The 20,131-nt window shown below is 39.5% G+C and overlaps 1 protein-coding gene across 1 annotated transcript in view; it reads right to left on the reverse strand.

Moving 5' to 3' along the window:
* Nucleotides 1-20,131, reverse strand: part of CLASP1 (cytoplasmic linker associated protein 1) — a gene marked incomplete at its 5' end in the record, with an annotated part of 89,311 nt that overhangs the window by 35,893 nt on the left and 33,287 nt on the right. Inside the window, 7 exons of the mRNA XM_010185606.1 lie at nucleotides 4,499-4,642; nucleotides 5,597-5,675; nucleotides 6,606-6,769; nucleotides 7,008-7,010; nucleotides 8,386-8,449; nucleotides 12,011-12,255; nucleotides 15,712-15,815. Coding sequence (XP_010183908.1) covers nucleotides 4,499-4,642; nucleotides 5,597-5,675; nucleotides 6,606-6,769; nucleotides 7,008-7,010; nucleotides 8,386-8,449; nucleotides 12,011-12,255; nucleotides 15,712-15,815 — 803 coding nt within the window. The remainder of the gene's footprint in view (nucleotides 1-4,498; nucleotides 4,643-5,596; nucleotides 5,676-6,605; nucleotides 6,770-7,007; nucleotides 7,011-8,385; nucleotides 8,450-12,010; nucleotides 12,256-15,711; nucleotides 15,816-20,131) is intronic.

Below are 20,131 nucleotides of genomic sequence, written 5' to 3' on the forward strand. Positions count from 1 at the left end.
ATTCTCTTTGCCATTGGTAGCAGGCCATGACCAAACATGCTTATTGCCCAACACCAGTGAAGATGAACAACGCCATTTCAGCTTGCTGAGAGTATTTGGGAGTGCATTCGCAGTGAAGCTTCTGTCCCAGAGCTGCTTCATTCAGCCTGATGTTTAATGGAAAATTAAAAGCCCAGGAAGGATTTCAGAGGTCTCATGGCATCACATTGCAATGGAGTCCTATTTAATTTCCTTTGCAGGTTTGCTTTCCTGCCTATCATTGGTCTATTTTACCCAAATTTGCTCTGGGCTTTATTGATAGACACAATTTCCTTATCAAAGTGACAACATCAATATTTACTAAGAAATAACATCTAGGACCCCTAGTTAAACTACTAAATACATCTTCATTGCCTGTCTGAGTAGACGAAGAATTTGTTGATCTGCAGCTTTCTCTGTAAAATCTTCCTTGTCTTCCAGCACAATTCAGAAACAGTTTCTCAATTACTCAGTTTTAGGAAAAAAATCTGATCCCAAACTTCTTTTCTTTGGACAAGTCTGGACTTCATCTGCAAACCAGTGGTGCCAAGTCAAGGAGGGTCCTACCCCTGCACAGTCTGAGGGGGACTTCATCTTCATAAAAATCATAGTAACACAAGCATTCTCCTGGGCTTTTTGATTCATTGCAATGGTTCTAGCCTCTTACCAAGTCCTATTCACTGTCTGTATTCAAGGGCAGCTTGGCCAAACTCAGGAACGAGTGGGACAGTTGAAAGAAAATATTTTCCCAGTTTCATAAGTGGGAGGCAAAACACGATGTACACGTGACACAAGGCTGCCCATAATGTGTAAAAATGCATTCAGGCTTGTAAAATAAAACTACTGTAGGAATGTTTCATCAACAGAGAAGTCAGTCAGGATATCTGGCACAAAGTAAAAATTTTTTCTTCCCTGAGATTAGTAGACTAAATGACAATCAGGCAATACAGATCTCGTAATGCGTCGATAGGACCAGAGCCTGGCTGATTAACAAGACAGTAGGCAACGTCACTGGGCCTTCACCTCGAAAGACTTGTTCCCCTTCAGCCTGTACAAGCTTCTCCTAAACACTAAGATCCTGTGTGCCCTCGCAGACAACTCCACTCCCTCAAACACTGAGCACTCACATGTAATAAAAGTTTCCATTCATCCAAGCCTTAGACAGGAGGCTTCTTTAGGCTTTGGCCAGAGTCAAATCAGATTCTTCATTCTAATTCCCACTCTCAAATCGATGGCTCTTTTCCAGGATCAAAGTATTTTCCCACACAGAGCCCAAGCCTGTCAACCAAATTCAATAAGCACTTTACCTACGTAAGGACTACACAATTTTGCTGGCAATATCAATGATAACGTGGTGAAGTTACTGACTTCATGTCCTCAGAGCAGTCATCACAGTATTCACGTTGTCATTGTGGTAATTAACTAGCTTTTGTAAAATGATTTAATCAAATCTTAAACATTTTCCAGAAAAAAAATCAGAATTAATGCCGTGTTACAGAGAGGAAGAAACCAAGGCAAGAGGAAAGTCAAGTGCACTGCACAAGGTCAGATGCTGCTGCAATCAAAGTCAGAGCTCGGCTATCTGAAATCCCGATCTGTGCCCTGCCCAGGGATATGTTCGGCTCAGGGAAAAAGCAGCAAGCTGGTTGTACATGGGGAAATTACCAACAGGTGCTCTCCTTGCCACATCCCACTCAGGTCTCCACACCATGCTGTGTGACCTGTTCCTACCCTGTCCTACCCAATGGAGGACAAATGCCTTTCACCTGTCCTGTAGTACAGCTCACAGGAAGTAAATCTTAATTTGAATGCAGGGTAAACACCCATAAGTGTGAACAATCTTTAAAACAAAACAAATATTTACCTGTAACCCACTGCAGATCACCTCATTTTAGACATAAAGCTTGACAATAATTTTGGCCGTACATAGTTCATGGCAATTACCAGCAGCTTAAATGGTTTCTGCCCTGAGAGGGAATCACGACATTTTATCAATGACACTCCGTAATATCACCTGAAAGTACATCATATTTTTCTTGTGATAACAGAACATTGGTCGTGGGACTATATTTCTTGGAGAAAGAGCAGTTGAGCACCACCACCGGTGTTCCACCAAATCAGCCAGAGCAGCATACGTGGACTGGACTACACTGGCCCAAACTCCTCAGTACCAAAAATGCAGTTTGCTTTTGTCAGCTTACAGGAGCTGAGCTGATTGTTCTGGTGGTATCAAATCCAGATTCTGTTGAAAAAGTACCTTCTCCTACACATTTTACAGGTGGCCTCTTGTAGTACTTAAATAATTTGAAGACTGAATTGGTTCTTTTCCCTCTCCATCATAACCTCCACTGCTGTCTCCACTTTTATGTTGTGACAACGTTTACAATGCACGGTCTGTTCTCCACTTAGAAAACCTTAGATCTTGAGGGCCACTGTAATACCTTCCATGAGGGCACAATCTCCTGATTCTTAAATGAATCATCTTGATATAAAAAGGTACCTTTTTTCCCCCAGGTTATAGTCTCCAAAAAAGGAGGACAATGTTTTTAATTATGTTCTTCAGAACATTTCACCCGCCTTGGTTGGCCCTTGATAATCCAGTTCGTTACTACATAATGAATTTATTAGTCTGTTAACTACAGTACTGACAGAGATAATAGGCAATGATTGTTTATAAATCTTTTAGTGCAGTGTTTCTTCTAAAGCCTGCAGTTTGTACTATGTTCTTAATAAAATAGTATGACGAAATAAAGATCACCTGAGCATTCATTTTCAGTAGCCTAAGTTAACTTTGTAGTAATTTATTTGACAGCTACAGGCATTAGAGGCAAATGCAAGTCACATGCAGGTTTAATAAAAAAAATTTAGATTCAGTAATCTCTTATCAGCCCCCAAGGCACTTGCCCAGGTACTGCGGAGGTGGAGTTCGCTGTAAGTATTGGCAGAGCTCTGCAAGTCTTTGAAACAGAGAGAAGGATGGACTGTGAGCACCCACTCCCCACATCCCACAGCTTCACAGCAAACAGCCAATTTTTTCAGCTGAAGATACTCGTCACTTTATTTTGCATGCAGCAATGATGACCCCTAATGGTGGAATATTTTTTCTGCTGAGCAATATGCAGAGATTTTGCTTTTTGATGTATATTTCTACTTTAATTACAACTTCCTCTCACGGAGCACCAACAGAGTAAACTGCTTGATGTTTACTTGAACTGTAATAGAGAAGCAGCTTCCTTGCCTGTTTAAATCTTCTTGACTTGGTACATGGAAGCATCAAAATGGAAATGCATATTCCAGATCTAAGTCCAGGATTTAAAGTAATCTTTTTTTTCTGAGGCAGACTATCTTGGAGAAGCAAATTTCAGTCATGCTGGTTTGAATAATACCGGCAGAAAGTCTTCAGATAAGAGGATGTGACATTTTTCTCTAGATCCAATCAGCTGTATGCCAGAAAGCAAACAGCATGGACCCAAAAAGATTCTTTGAAGCCTTGTGTCAGCCATCAGATAATGCTGCAATTGCAGCATCATGATACTCTGTGATCTTTTAATGAGAATCAAATAATAACTAATGACAAAAATAATTATTTCTAAAGCTAAAAAATAGTATCTTATTCTAGTATTAATTCTACACTTTAAGTGCATGTACAGCATAAAAATCTCATACCATTTTTACACTCTCAAATGCTTAAAGTTATTTGGGTTTTTTGTTTGGCTGTTTGGGTTTGTTTTTTTTAAATTCAAGTACATCTCAAAGCCTTTAACTCCTACTGGAATCTATTTCTACATCTGGGCTGGCAAGAGAAGGTAATTTTAAATTCTGTTACAGATGCAAGGTACATAAAACTAAGTCTCACTTTTCTCTTGGGAGAGACGAGTATCGCTATCTGCCCGTTTTAGCTTGCCTGACACTTGCATCTAGAGCAAGATAAAAAACAAGGTAACTCTATTACCCAGGCCTGACCTAAATGTGTCAGGTTTTTTCCAGGCTGAGATAAACACACAGCTCTTAAAAGAAAAGAGCTGAGAGCCCCTGGCAGCTTACTGATTTGTTTACTTTCTTTTAACAATATTACAAACACAGAAGTTGTGCTAGATTTCATTTGAGTCTACAAAGCACAGAGCCTTCACCTAAATAAACAAAAACTCAGAGGTATTTCCAGAATGCCCAAGAAAAAGCACATTTTCAAACTACAATCTCTTTTTTTCACGGTAATAAGAGTTTTAAAAGTCACACAACTAAGTACCTATTACAAAAAAATATATATATTAAGAAATGCTTCAGAAATTTGTCTTTACCAAACTGGCAATTTGGTTTGGACACTAAGGCATGTAAAATCCATTTTAAAAAAAATCAGAATCTAACCACTGAATTTTTCATTACTTTTATGACTTCCCGCCCTCCACCTTGGGGTTTTTTTTTTCTTTATTGGGGTGTGGAGAACAAAAATTACTGCAAATACTTCATCATTCTGGCTTACCTTTCTCACATCTGAGCTCTTTGGTTCTGTGGTCCAAGTTATAATTCTAGATACAGCAAGTCTTGTCTCACTGGAGTTCACGAAGTCTGTTGGATCCATCTGTCTTGCCAAAGACTCAATATACTTCAGGATAGCAACTTTCACCTGAGAAGTGAAAAGGATTTATTAATCTCATGAGATAAACACATACCACTACAGACTGATGAGACCTGTCACATCTGGGAAAAAAACTTCCCTGTGACATGGCTCTATGTCATATTTCCAAAATCAAAAGCAACTTTCTACCCAGGACAAGTTTTGTGTAGTAAGAGTCTAGAATGGTATATGAGAACTGGCTTGAAATACGTATGTCTGCTTGTACGTTTGAATAAGGAAATCAGTCCTGCACCATGCTCTTTCCGCCGGTGGTTATTGTCCTAGATGCCAAAACATAGCTTTTAGGCTCAAACCAAATGCCTGATGCTGGAGTTTTCAACTGCTCCAGAATTTGGGAGATTGAAGAAAGAAGACTTGAGTTCTTTGACATCCTGTATATTCCTGTCTCTGGAAGACAAACGTGTACGACTTCCAGAGTCTACAGTGTACCTATAGCCTTGAAACAGCAACCTCCTGAAAAACAGTCTGCATAAAGTATCCCCTTGGGAGCATTCAGTAACAGAAAGCTCTGATCTTTCTTTCCTCTCCAGCCACTACACGTGATATGCCTGATCTGTGCAACGAGCATTTAAGACATGCCTAGGGTCCTAACTTCCCAGTTGTTCAGACTGGGTCTGGTCCCTTCTGTACTGCACAGCCAAGTTTCCTTCCCACCAAGACCATGGTGAAGAAGAATTTTCCATGTCTAAACTTACTCTAGTATGTTCCAGTGTGCCCAAAGCCCAACTCTTACTGACTTGTGATGGGACCTATTCTAAAGGTATTTAGATTTATTACAATGAAGAATGAGAGAGTTAATCAAAGTTACCAGTATCATTTCTGTATCATGGAGGTACTTACAATTAGTTATTTTGTCATGAATTGTATGCTTTATGGTGTGCCTGACAGAGCAAGCTAAGACAACTATGTTGATGCTTTAGTGAAGAAGCTTTTGATACTGACCTTCAAGTTTGGTGTTTGGGTCTGATCTACAATAAACCTCATCAAAATGTTAAATTGTTGATCAAATGGAAAAGAATCCCTGTCCAAAGAAAACAAAGGCAAAAATATAATGCAGTGTAAGTCTTCAGGATTAAATTAAGTCAATACATCATAACTTACACAACAGATTTCAACACCTCTCACACTTTTCTTTTTCTTAACTTTAACATCAGAGAAACTCCAAGTCTAAGGATCAGGCTGATTATTGATTTAATACTACCAAAACCTGCTAAATCAGTACCTTTATATATTGTTACTCTATTTGTAATGTATCTGTATATTTATCCAGGTTTTGGCACACCTGTCCATTCCTTCTTCATTTCAGGCTGTACTTTGTTCCCTCATCTCCAGTAGCAGACTGGCTCATCTTTTCCTCAGAGTTCATATTTGTTTTTTATTTCTCTCCTCTTTTTTTCCCTCTTCTATCCTATTTTCTCCTTGATTTCTTAATTTCTTTCTTAATTATCCCATTTCCAGGATGAGCTAAACTTTATTGTAACAGTGTTCCGTGCCAGATGTCCTTAGAAAAGGACAGGGACTACAGAATTGGTGTGCACATCACGGTAGTATTCAAGGTCTTATCCTGACCATTATTTGTTGTTCGAACAAATGAAAGATGCTCTGAACTTTGTGGTAAAGCACCATTCGTATTCCGAATACTGCAAACATATAATCAAAAAGAAAACTTATATCAAAGCACATGCACACAAAAAAAAAAAATAACAAAATTAATCAGTTACATATTTTGAATATTATGCTTTGAAGTTATCTATTTAGAAAAGACATAGGCCTTGCCTTTTTAATTCAATGCTTGAAATACTGTGACATAACTGTTTTGTTCTTCATTCTGGTATTCCTCAAGATTCAGCCCTCAAAACATATGGCACTACTGGGTTTCTAAAATGTTCATCAGATGCCTTCCAGTAATCCTGCAAAAACCTATGTAGCATTTGCCATCTGAGTACTCTACCTGGTGACATCCAGAGCTTTTTGAACTTTCGCCTGCACAGATCCCAGCAAATCTGCTCCCATTTTCTTTAGCAACTGGGTCAGGAGAACAAAAAGCCAGTCCTGCAAATCATCTTTATGAATGATGATGAAATCAACCAGGGTTTCCAGAAACATGCTGAAGACCTATAAACAAAACAAGTGTCACAAAAAGGAATACCATGCTTTAAGTAAACATAATCAAAGGGGAGGGGTTTATAATCTGAGTTTTGGGATGATTTGGTTATAGACAGTTTCATGAATGAATGATTTTAGTGACTATATTGATCTGGAAAAAAAAAAAATCAGACAAGACATGTCTAAAAAGGTGTCTTATTAAAATACCACATGAAACAAATGAAGAAAAGGGGTAGAATACACTTACTCTCTGATGTGAATTCCACGGCAAAGCAGGCCATGCAACAAAACAAACCACTCGTTAGCACACATAGTGATCAAGGCTGGTTGCTCAGATGCAGTTTGTCAACAGATAAAAGATGCATTCATTGAAAGTTTACATTTTCTTTAAACAATCTCTTCTCAGCAGTTACTTTAAACATCATACACCTTGGATGAGAACCAGTCTCTTCACTCATTAATCTTATACAAGTTTATATATGTTTATACCTAACAAAGTTTACACACGTCTAACACCACGACTAAAGAGTTTGTAGCAACAGTTCTGTAAGAGCAGCGCAGATGACAGATCACTGCTGCCACAGAGGACATACTTGAACCCAGTGTGCAATAAACCCTCACCTTACTCAGAAATTGGAAATAGTCTGCAAGCAAATAGCTACATCTTCATCCTTTCCACAACATATACTGAACTTCTGAGAACCAAAACATTAAGGCCTTGCAGGTATAAACTGCCACACTCGATGAGGCCTGTGGGGCAGCTAGTCCAGACTATAATTACAGCCAAAAATGCACACTTTGAGCAAGACTTGTGACAGGTGACTATGCCTGCCCAGAGGATTTTCACCTGACAAACTATTTATTGAAATTGGTTTACCAAGTAGTCTGAAGTACAAATATTTATACAACTTATTATTTCTTAAACTGTATTTAACCTAACAGCAGATGTTTCTACCCAGTCATTACTGGTTGCCCTCAACCAGCAAACCCCCTCAGAAAAAGGCATGAAATTCCCTTTTCTCCTGTTCCTGTTTCCACTTAGCTGTCAACAGAAGAGCACTGGATCTGAATGTGCCTGTGGGCCCAATTTCCCCATTTCCTAGCCTACTTATTTTTAAGAGATGTTAATTTGTGCCACAGCCTTTAACTTCAAAGGTCAGTGTTACAAAGGCAAAGTAGCTATACTGAAGACTTCATTTCTCTCTGAGATCCAGAACAGCATTTTGGTGTGACTCTGTACCACTCCCAGGTGTACAGAATACACAAACCCCAGCGACCATGATGCTGAACTACAGCTCATTACCCTTCATGGGCCTCACTCTACTGTCCATCACCAACACTTCCTAGAGAAGTACCAATAACACTGAACCTCTGGCTCCATGAGCTGACACATGAAAGGCATTAGGCTGCTCCTTGGGAAGCACGGAATAACCAATTCCTAGCAACATAAGAGAGGCTGAGACACATCCCTTCATTGCAGAACAGACTAAAATCCAGGAGGTTTATAAATGCCAGTTTCCCCCAGCAGATGGCAGGGGTAGAAACACAAAACATTCCTCTTGGAATAGTGTCAAATGTGCACACATGGTAATGCAAGAGAGAGAGCCACGTCTCTGTGATCTTACCTTGCTGTGAGGGTCAGCAAACATGCGAGTAAATATTTCACACAGCCTTTTTAACTCGACTCGGCTAAAATACATAAATAAAACATGGTATTAATGCTAAAGCTCCAGTTGCCACAGAAAAGCTAGTAAATATTAAGAGCTGAAAAATGTAACCTCCTTTATCTAAATGTTACTTAAGTCACACTTTGAAAACTTGCCTTAACTGGCATTCTAGTTTAGCTGTTAAGATCACCAACCTTATATTAGGAAATCTAATAAATGTTTTTTAAAATCAAAGCCAGACACTTGCATTTTCTAATGCTTCTATTTTCTTTGATACTCTGGATTGCAGAAGACAGCCTGAAATGTGCATGTTGGGGAGGTATTTACTTTCTGTCTGCATCAAGGTCACTGACTCACTGAAACACAGGCCTTTTGCTGTTTCTCAAGTCCCTTTTGTGTCAGGGAACTTAAATTTTCAAGTAAAACCAGAACTTTTATGCTGTTTGGGTATGTATTAATAAAATATTTTGGTCTAAATTCTCAGTAGCTTCAGCAAAATCAGTCTAGAATTGGACAGTATTAACAGATACCAGAACTGCCTCTGAAGCCTGAGAGCAGGCACACTGAGGAGATAAATGTCAAGAACTGGAAGACAGATTAACAAGTGGGCAACCCAGTAAATCAGAAGATAATTAAATCAAGGCAAAATCTAACTGCAGTCTCCTATGAGTAAGAGATTATTAGTTGCTTGGTAATACTTTTTTTTAATGCTGGGGAGAAAAAAAAGAATTATGTATGTCCCCTTTCATAAGATACTGAGTTTGAGTCAAATGCAGAACTCTCGGTGCCTTATTTGCAATGTACTGAAAATACAAGTCCTGTCTTTACTGCAAAGCAAACTGCCAAAGAATGCAGGGGAAAAAAATAACAACAAAATCAGAGCAAGACAGTTAGGTAACATTTCCTGCATACTATGGATGTAAGTAGGTATTTTTCACAATTACTATGAAACCAGAGCAATGAGTGAAATGCACATGGATTGCTCAGAGAGCAGCCATTCAGGTCTTGACTACAGGTACCCTCTTTCAGAAAGGCATTAATTCTACAAATCCACCAACTCCCTCCCTCTCAAAATGAGCTTTAAAGAACAGGCCAGGATATGCTAGTAGTCTGCAACTATTTTATGGTAGCTTGTTTATAAGTAACGCAGAGAGCATCTCTTCAAATAAATCTATGCATGAAAGACTAATCAAATTTTTAAAAGGCACAAAAACAATGTCTTAAAGAGTTTGATAGAGAAAAAAGTCTTTGTAATGACACCACAGCAAGCTGCCAGCTTCATTCAGGATAGGACTGACAGTCTCGAAATGACTACTCTACAATGCTCTCCTGACTTCATGCAGACTGTAGCTCTCTGAATTAATTCCTATTTATTACTCTGTTTATCCTTCTGAACAAACACTACATGAAGACAGCACATACAAGCGTGCCTCTTTATAAAAGCTCATGGACTCAAGCTAAAAAATGCAAGTACTAAATTGAAACCAGCAGTGGAAGAACGATTCCTCAAGGGACTTACTGGCCTTATTTTATTTAGAAGGCCTTATAGGGAGCCCTTAGAGAACTGGGTCACATGAAATAAAGGGGACAGGTACATGCCACACCACTTTGCAAGTACATCTTTCTGGATATGCAAATCCCAGCTAATACAGGATCAGGCATCTTCAGTTCAGAGTACTAAAGAAACCCTAGCCACATCACACTGCCTTTAATTAAACTTGTTCTACCACAACAGAAGATATCAGGTTTAATTAGAAGACAGACTAACCCTTGGACTAATAACCTTGATGATGCTCTGCAAGATGCAGTGGGAACAAACGGAATGATAAAATCTAATCATTAGAACAGGCACCAGATCAATCCTGAACCAGGGAGGAAGCAAACAAAAAGGAAACCAAAATGAAACAATCTAGAAAACGAAAACCATTATCAAATTTAAAAAAAAAACCAAACTCTACAAGGGTGTAGCTTCTGGAACAGGTTTATCAACTATTAGGATCAAAGCTATGAAAACTTGCTAGCTTGAGGGACTAGTGACAGTAGTAAGTTCAAACACTGCAGGGTTGAAAACAATAGTTGAATTCTACTGGCATTTCTGCTAAGAGCTACTGATCTGGATAAATAGCCCACTACCCAACCTTCTCGGCATTTCCTCCCTTGGAACCATCCCCAACAGCATTCAAAACCTTGGTTATAACCCTCACGCACCTCTGTGGGAAAATCAAAGTCTCACCCAACTTTTTCATACAAATGTATGAGGTGCCACAGTTTTTCCAGACTGTTCGTTAAAATAAAGAAAAAAGACAGCATACATGTGGGAAGTATCTTTTAAAAGACTCGTAAGCAGACCACATGAAAAAGCACCTCTGATCTAGGACTCTAACTACCTGTATTAAAAACCTGTAGCACCTCTCACTTAAGGGCTACACCACATCATGTGAGGTGCCAGAATATCTTTATGGTGGCAGAAGAACAACCTTTCCAGGCCTGCTGTCAGCACATTTTCACTCAGCTTGTTAACATGAACCATCAAATATTTTCAGCCAGTGTGAAGGCCTTTTAAAATAGAAACAATTGTGCAAATCCAAGTAGGTAGGCTATAAACCATATAACCACCACTTATAAACTTGGTCATAATTTAAGTACATAATATTCATAACAGGAAAATAAAAACGTCACAGCTATTCGTGAATGTTATCTTCAAAGGAGCCAAAAGATAAACAGCTTGTTTCCAAATGCTTTCACCATAAACTAAGGGTGAAAAGCCTATGGCCTGAGAGCCAGATGACTTTAGTTAACATGACCTGTGGCCATATGAAGTTTCCACACGACTATTGGGTAATTCTAAGATCTGTTTTAATGTGTGACATGCCAAAGGCATTTGAAGGGTTTATGTGGCTTTCAACAAGGGAAAACGGTCTGCCTCTCCTACCATAAGCAAAGTTTCAGAGTCAGTACACCTACTTTATTGCCTTAAACTCTCACCTGCATTACAAAGTACACCATTTAGAGGAGACTCAAGTTTCTAATATAAGATTTTTCAAGAGTTACATATAATATCTATAATTATACCTAACAAAGCCTTCATAAAGAGTCAAAGTATACCCTACACACTGAGAGCATCACCTGATCTCATCTTTGAAACTCACACACCCCAAGTAATTTTAGAGTAAGTGCAGTGTTTGCTTCCCCAACTAAATTGCTGGGGAAAAAGAAACAGTGAAAGTTCAAACAGACTAATGTGAAAACAGTACCACCCTTTGAGTGCATTTACACAACCACCATTGTGGGAAATCTCACTGTACTGCAACAAGCACCTACTATTGGAGGTCTTCACGAGACAGAGGAAGGCTAAGAGAAGACAGCATGCTTACCTGAGTCCTATCTATATTACTGCTACAAACTTAACACTGATGACATAGCAAAAATTTTTCCAAAAGTAATTAGAGTCACATATTGTGGAGATAAAGCCTTCACAGCTGTGAAATATACTATCTGTCTACATAAGGCAGGTAGATATTACTGACTTCTGACTATAGTCATCTCTCATGAATGACTGACAGTATAAAACTATCAAGGTCACCTCAGTGTCCGCTGGCTTTTCAGTAAGTTCTGAAGACCTATGAGCCCCTCTTTCCTTTCCGACCAGTTGGAGCTGGCACAGTGGTTCAGGACCTCGGCCACATCTTCAGTCTGCCGCAGGTAGTGTGGAATGCCCCCATTCCTGGAACCATAGGAACGCTCCGAGCAAGCGCTTGATGCATCACTGTTAGCATCATCATCAGAGTACATCCCATAGGGTTCATAGCGCCTTCTCACTGGCTTTTTCTGGAAAAGTGGAAACTCAGACTTAGTAAGTTCTACATAGTTACGTCATTGCCAAAAGAAAAACACATCTATGTTTAGTAATCACTTAAAGGAAGACTAATGTTATTGTTACAGTGACATAAGTTTTTTAAAGATGTCACCAAGCACTGCCTGCTTACCTCTCATACTAGAGCAAGACAGATCACAGTGATTTCAATGAGACTATTCGAGTGGCAGGGCCTGCCTAACCCAGCATAAAAGTGAGATACTTATGTCCAGTGGAATTAGTTACTGGTAATGAAATTGCATGTTGTTTTATTGTCAATAATGGTCAGTTCCATTGTTACAGATACTATGATAATACAGCTTTTACTTTAAGAAAAAAAAAATAAAGATAAGGAAGAAAGAGCTGAAGGAATCTGTGCTGGCATGCACAGTCACTTTTAATATTGATAATGAAGTGACTCTAGAAATGCACAGGGATACAGGAGACGACAATTTCTCTGTTTGTTTGGGCCAGGATTCTTCCAGAGGCTTCTAAGGGAGTTGAGTACTCAAATCTCGCTTATTTCCATAGCATGACATTAGAGGACCTGATTCTCTCAGGTACATCTTTAGCATCAGTCCTTACAGAAGGAATACTGGAATAATGATGGTAGCAAAACAAATTGTATGCTATACTACCAAACAAACTCTTAAATGAACCTTAAGAGAACAGGATTGATAAGACAATGTATCAGAAACAGATCGCCTGTATTCTAAAATGTTTGCTACTGAATTCCTTGCAGTGTCCAGTCCTGCAGTTTTTGGACTTGAAGCCAGCAGACTTTTGCTTCCACTAGGACTGCAGGATTGAAGCGTAGAAATTAACTCAAGTGCAGTATCATGGGCGTTAGCAACAGGGTGGGGAAAGTTGGAAAGTAGAAATAAAAAGTCAAGAAAGCACTAGTACCTTGCTCCTGGAGTCTCCTAACAGCTGTAGGCAGGAAAATATTGAAGGGTGGGAAAAAGCATAGAGAATTATGTCAGAAGCTTATGTAGGGTTTGTTTTTGCAACAAAAACGTATAGCAAATGTGTCTTAGCAAATTAAAAAAAGTACAGTTCACGCAAAATAAAAGTGGGTATAATAACGCCTGACTATCTCCTAACTGCTGCACTACTCATATACCCTACAATTTCTATTAAGGAGCCTGGAATTGAGATTATCTGTTAATTAACTTTTTAATGACAGATCTATATTTACAGCACCTCTTTGCTTACTTTTCAGAAACACTGCTCTGGAAGGTACCAGAGTTTTTGGTACTGATTTATTTCCCCACATATTATCAGTAGCATTTGATTCTCAAGTCTTGGAAAGAAGTTCTGATGTCAGGAAACCACTATCTACAGTACAGCACATTTTAACAACTTCACTTCACCAAGTTCTCTTTCAACCTGCAGTTCTTACACCACACTATTTTGAAGCTTAGCTTCTTCTAAGAACCCCTGGCTGGCACCCCTGGCTTAAAGGCCGTATTTAATGCCAAAGTTTCCATCACCCTTTGAGCTCTTCTGACAGATCTGAGCACAGATTCCCAGTATAGACACTGCAGGTTTAGGCCAAGTCCAGCTCTCAGACAGAAACAGTGGCTCCAGGACTTGTGCATTTGGAGTAGAGGTCACAAATTGACCCACTGTGTTTTGTTTAAAGTGAGCATTTGGCTAAAGCCATATTAGGAGGAGCTCTTTTCATTTCCTACTACAGGGAAAAAAATTACTCCTCTGAAAAGAAGGCTGCTGGATAAAAGCTGACATCACTTTATTTAAAAGGAGCCTGAACAGAGTTTGTAAATTGCCTGGTGTGAGAAGACAATCAACAAAAAGAGCAAATTGGGGTGGTAGGAAAGAAGGGGACAAGACCCCATTGCATGCCCTGAAGTCAAACTAACTCAGACTGATCAACCAAGGCAGCAGCACCACTTAAGTTTCCAGGTAGACATACAGATTTTCCCTTTTAATTTTTTCAGCCTTTAACTAAGGTTTTAACAGTCCAGTATAATGTTATTCAGTTTAAAAGAGTGGAATATTTAAATGGGAACTCCATAGCTGAAAATTAAGTCATACCCAAAGACACCTGATCAGCAGTGAATTAAAACACTGTCACCTCCTCCTCCCTCAAAAACCTGTATTCAGTCAGCTGCTCACATTCAGGGATACAGTTGATTTTCATTTACACATGCAAACCCCTGCCTATAATTATGCCCTGAACAGCTCTGGTGGCAAATTTGAGGTGCTGAGAGCAGAAACTGGCTCACAAGCTGTTGGATTTGGTAATGAAAATGTCCACTAATGATTTAGCCCACTAAATGCAACAGTGTCATCTATTATATACTGACCTGCCTTTATATCATTCACAAATACTGTGGGTTTTTTTAAATGGAAAGGTAGATTTTGTAAAAAATGGCATTTCTCTAGGAATACTCTAATAATCATCTAGAAATGAGGTGACAAGAGCTGGTGATAATCAAATATAAACAGGAAAATGTTAGCCATCTTTAGGGAAAGTGAACTAGGAAATGTCATTTCTCCATCTGTCACAAACACTGGGGACATGGTTCATTCTCCATAAAGAGAGATCCGAGATACCTGTTTTAAGAGACACCAGGAAATCCTCCCCTCAGCTCACATCTAGAGCTGGAGAAGACCCAAAGTACACTGGTACGTACCCAGCTAATTCACTCCTGCCTCTACACATCCTCTCTTCCCCAAATACTCAAGGTAAACCCAAAGTCTTATCTTAACACTTGTCTTCTGAAGAGCAGAAAACACTTCCTGGTTTCTACCCGAGAGCTATTATAGTACAGTAAGATTATACAAGACAATAATTTTTTTAAAAAAATTATAATAAATTTACTTGAAAATGGACTGAAAATTTGAAATTACTAGCAGCACACCAAACAAATATTCTTCAGTTAAACTGCATGAGATGGTATTGATTACAGACAAGCCAAGCTATGAGCTGATCCAAGTATCTAACCAGGTGCAAACAACACAGGGCAGGAACCAGTGAAATTCCGAGTTGTTCTTGAACCCTGAACAGGAATCGGCACTAACAGAGAGCAGTGTTCTTCTGACAAATTCTTCATGCAGGTAATGGGGCTGATGGAAATCCCTGACCCGGCAGGCACCGAGCACCCCCACAGTGCCATGCACATCCTCTGCCAGCCAAGTGGAAGACAAACAGCTGATTCAACCCATCCTGCAGCTCTAGCACCGAGCCACAGCTTTCTGATTACAACTGTGGAGAACCAACACCGAATAAGGAAGCAAATATTGCTGCCAATATACCCAAACACAAAACAGCACAAGGTGACTAACTCTACAGCATCAGACACTGGCACAATCAGAACAAAGCTATTTAGAAAGAGGAGAACGTACGTACAGGTAACTTAAAGCCACTTTCCGGTGTCGGAAGCATTTTGTATTTTTCCTCTTACCAGTGCATCGGCCACAGCAGCCTCCAGGTCTGTGCTTGTGCTCAGGACTCGCATGGCATTCACAGAAGCAGGCATCCTGCCTGGCTGTCCGAGTCCAAACCGGTCTGCACAAAAGACAACATTGAAAGGGGTTGTTAAATGAATTCACATTCATTTGGAATCCTAATCAGGTACCCGAGCAGCTTTCCCCACAGGCTCTGGGAACTCGCAGTGCTTTTCCACTAAACACTCCTTTTATCCACAGCTCTAGAGTGTTTGCCATTAGAGTGAGAAATAAACTATTGTTTGTTGGGCCCCACAGATAATTTTGGATCCTCAGGCCAACTTTTAATTACTTTTTTTAAGCTGGGAAGCAGGGTATCTATTTTGTGTTTCTTTTTACACAAAAGTGGTTTCAAAGTTTCTATTTTAATCTCAGAGGCAGACATGCTGGTCCCAAGTCTGGCACTCTCAGAAATCACAAGAAAGATTCTCATTAACTTCAGAGAGACAGAACCGTGCCCAGTGTCAGAACATGTTAAAACCCGAGCACCCATCCCTCCTGCAGCTTTTTCTCAGGCAAGGATGTGAGACCAGCACCAGATTAGCCTATTTTACATTTCAAGGCTCGATTAACCAGTAGAAGTCCTAAGCTCCACAGTATAAAAATACGGTTATTTGCTTGTGAAGTGACTTCAACTTTTGTTTTACTACTGTTCTTGAGAAGCAGTTTAAATGTCACTTAAAAGCTCTATGATATATCACAATTGATTTTGTTTTGATCAAACAGTATCATCTTTCTCCCTTTGAATTTAATGGCAAAGCTTTCAATGGCACCCAAAGCAACAGGATTGAGTCCAAAATGCCCTTTATACTCCTAATACTAAATAGTTTACTTGATCATTTGCCCAGTCTACTAAAAAAGTTACTGTAATTAGTTTCTTTGGGCAAAGGCCAAATTCAGAAAGCGATGCTAGCAGGGATATGGCAGAATCAGAGACTTGAGTATCACAGGCCAGGCTCCGGCAGCACAGTCCTAAATGTGGGCAGATCAGATACCAAATTACTGGGATCCTGGCTCCAGTCTATAAGCAGCAAAAGGTTGATTCTGGCATTCAATATTTGTTTCTACGTGGACTTGTCTTTGCTCAAGAAGGACTGGGAACACCCTTCCCGGGACACACTTAACACCTCTGTCCCCTGCACCCACACTTGCCAAGAGCTTTGCCAGCAAACTCAATGGTGCACAAATCAAGCTGCATGAGCCCATTTTTAATGGACCTTCAGCAGATCCCCGCTGGAGGCAGCCATCAAGCAGCAAGGGAGGGATCAAGACACACAGGTCACTTTTTAGTTCATCTTTATTTAACTTAATGAAGGAAAAATACTGTTTATCAAAATGCGTAACTATATTGTGAATTTCCACAAAACTGAGCTCAAACATGATATTCAGCAGCTTACTGTATTTTGGGGGGAAAACACTGCGCTTATCATCAAACTTCATTGCTTCTTATTTAGAAACCTACTGCACTGAAATATCTTTTAAGGAATTAGCTCACACTGACATGTATAATTTCTATCAGAGATTAGAGTTTGCCAATCTACTGTCTTAATTCCAAAGTTTCACCCAAATGTGTCAGAGATTAGGCTACTGAGGGAAATAGCGAAGACTTCTTTAAATCTGGAGTATTCTGAGAGAAAGATAAACCCTGAAGACTAGTATTTATTTCAAACAGAAGCGTTATCTACCAAAATTAACTGTTTCACAAAGTTACATACCCAGACAAGACATTTCTGATTTACAACAAAAGCACATTTTCTACAAAACACATTACGAGGAAAAAAAAAAATAAACTTCTTAGAACTACTGCCAAAAAGTAATCAAATCATGACAATTCACAAAGAAATAAAAGTTGTATGTGTTATTACTATTCCCTTTTTTAATGCACTTTGGTTGAAGAATCATTTCAAAGGTTTAGGTGAAACAGTACTTCATCCCTAAAATGGAAAGATCTGTACACTCTTAATAGAAGCACAGAGAAGATGATAAAGCATTAGGCCTGATTGAAACTAAAGTCACTCCTACAGAAATATATACTACAAAGATGTACAGAAGACAAGTATCTTCCTAAGTGTAAATGACAGTAAATGTACAGTACAAGGGCTGTAAATATTGAGACAAGTTCTGGACTCAGTTTTTTATTTAAACCCAACTCAATGACATTATTTGTTACCGAGATCACAATTTGGCTTTAACTTTTAAAATAACATGGCATCAAAAAGGACCACTGTCACTTGTTTCCACTTAAATTTAGTATTACATTAGAAAAGGGAAGATAGTTGTTTTTTTTTTTAAAATGAAGAATATAATGACAAAGTAATTCAGTTGTAGATCAGTTAAAATACCCAGCATAACGAAACAAAAAGAAGCTTTTTTAACAAATTAAGTACGGTGTGGCATGCTGGCTTTTAGCTGTCTCCACGGCTATCAGGAATTTTCTGAAATACTTTCCCGTGATCTTTAAATTCATAACACCCAAGTCACCCCAGGCTTCTCCCCAAGACACTGCTGTCACACCGCAGTGCGGGAGTTAGACCTTGGAAGAGACCTCGGCACACCTCTAATGTGGGGCTGGAACACATCTGGCTCTAGGAATAACCAGTACAGGCAAACCCAATATTACTGGGTAAGAAATAAGCAGAGTATGCTCTGGCCACATTCCCCTACCTCCCTGGAGAATTAGGGAGGATTTTGGCTTTCTTTAGGACACACGTAACCACATACAATTTGATTAGCCTTTGTACCAAACCACTGGAGCCAAGCATGAAGTGACTATCACAGGAAGTTGAATGCCAACAAAGCTGAAATCTGCACTACAATTGAGGGTTTTGTGTATTTTTTAAATCTATTATTTTTGTTACATACAAATTCAAATTGTTACTTAGAAAAATGCCGGAGTCAAATCACCGTGCATAATTTCTGCCAAGTAACCTAAGAAGGGAAATATTTTGAGTTTTAGGTAAGTGACAGCCATTTAACTAGACTTAAGAGAAATAAGAGTATTTTTCACTCCCTACCTGAAGGGGGTTAATTAAATAACATTCAGTATCACTAATTCCTCAAGTAATTTTAGCCTCCAAGCAAACACTGAAGCCCTCATTCATCTTTGACATCATCAGTCCCCACAACTAAGTTTCTATTGACCCAAAGCTAGCAGCCCTCATTCATTTCTTTTTAAGACTCCCAGTGAAATAACCCGACTCCAAAGGGAGTCACAGGTTCTCCGCAACTGCAAATCCAGCCCAGTGGGGAAGAAGCCCCTGGAACCTGCAGATTTGTTTCACTATATGTAAGCATTAATCTTCTGATGCAAAATCCAGTGGAATTAAGGGAACAATTTTTTCAACAACTTCCATATACTTTGGACAAGGTCTTCAGAATTATATAAAGGATGGATCACTGCATGTAATCCTCCAAAGTTCATTTTGAAAGCTCATCAGGTGCTTAATTCTTGCTACTCTTTTGTATTTTGGAGAGGATCCTGCAAAGCACTTTCATTAATAAAGACAAGAGTCCAGAATAGTAATAAATTCAGTAATAAATGGGATGAAACCCACTGGGACCTGGTCCTAGGCACTGGAAACTGCTACTAAAGAGGAAATAAAGCAGTTCCAAGCACTCTGCATCAGTCAGGATTTAGCCCATGCTGCACAACTGATCCAATTTACAGGAGAACTGAGAAAGCCCTGGATCACCCTTTGTTTGAACACTGCTCACAATGTTCCTAAAATAGATAAAATTAAAAACATCCAATAAATGATATTCAAAGCAAAAAGGCACACTGAACAAAACAGAACAGAAAGCCCCACAGCGGTGAGAAGCACATGCCAAGTGCTGGCTGATGCACATGACGGCAAATGTTAAGATGGTGTAAAACAAGACGACAAATAAGCAGCGGACTCATGCAGTTAGCGCTTGTTCACCTGACTGCCCAACAGAATCAGCAGTGGAGAGAGCACTAGTGGACCTGGAATGACGTCGAGAAGCTGCAAGTAGAAGGAATGGCAACACCCACAGGATTAACACACATTTAACCCAAGACAGAAAATGCCACAATCCAAGGGGATGCATGTGACCGCTACCAGTAAAAGAGTTTCATAGTGACAGGGAAATGACGCTGTGTATGAATGCATAACAGATACAGTGCAAGCCCCACAGCGACGCCTTCGTCTGTAGCTTCCCCCCTTTCCCCCACGACCGTAAACACGATGCATGACAGAACTCATTTGTAACAGTCCCAAACTCAGTGCAGTTCAGCAAAAAACCCCAGTGCACATCAGTCACGTTCCAGACCCACAGATCTGGAAGACGGCCACCATGAGAACGTGGAGCACGTAACTACAGAGCAGGATTTAGATGTGTCTGATCTAAACCCTACAG

This window comes from Mesitornis unicolor, unplaced genomic scaffold (genome assembly GCF_000695765.1).
Source record: "Mesitornis unicolor isolate BGI_N332 unplaced genomic scaffold, ASM69576v1 scaffold24495, whole genome shotgun sequence".
Taxonomy (NCBI): domain Eukaryota; kingdom Metazoa; phylum Chordata; class Aves; order Mesitornithiformes; family Mesitornithidae; genus Mesitornis; species Mesitornis unicolor.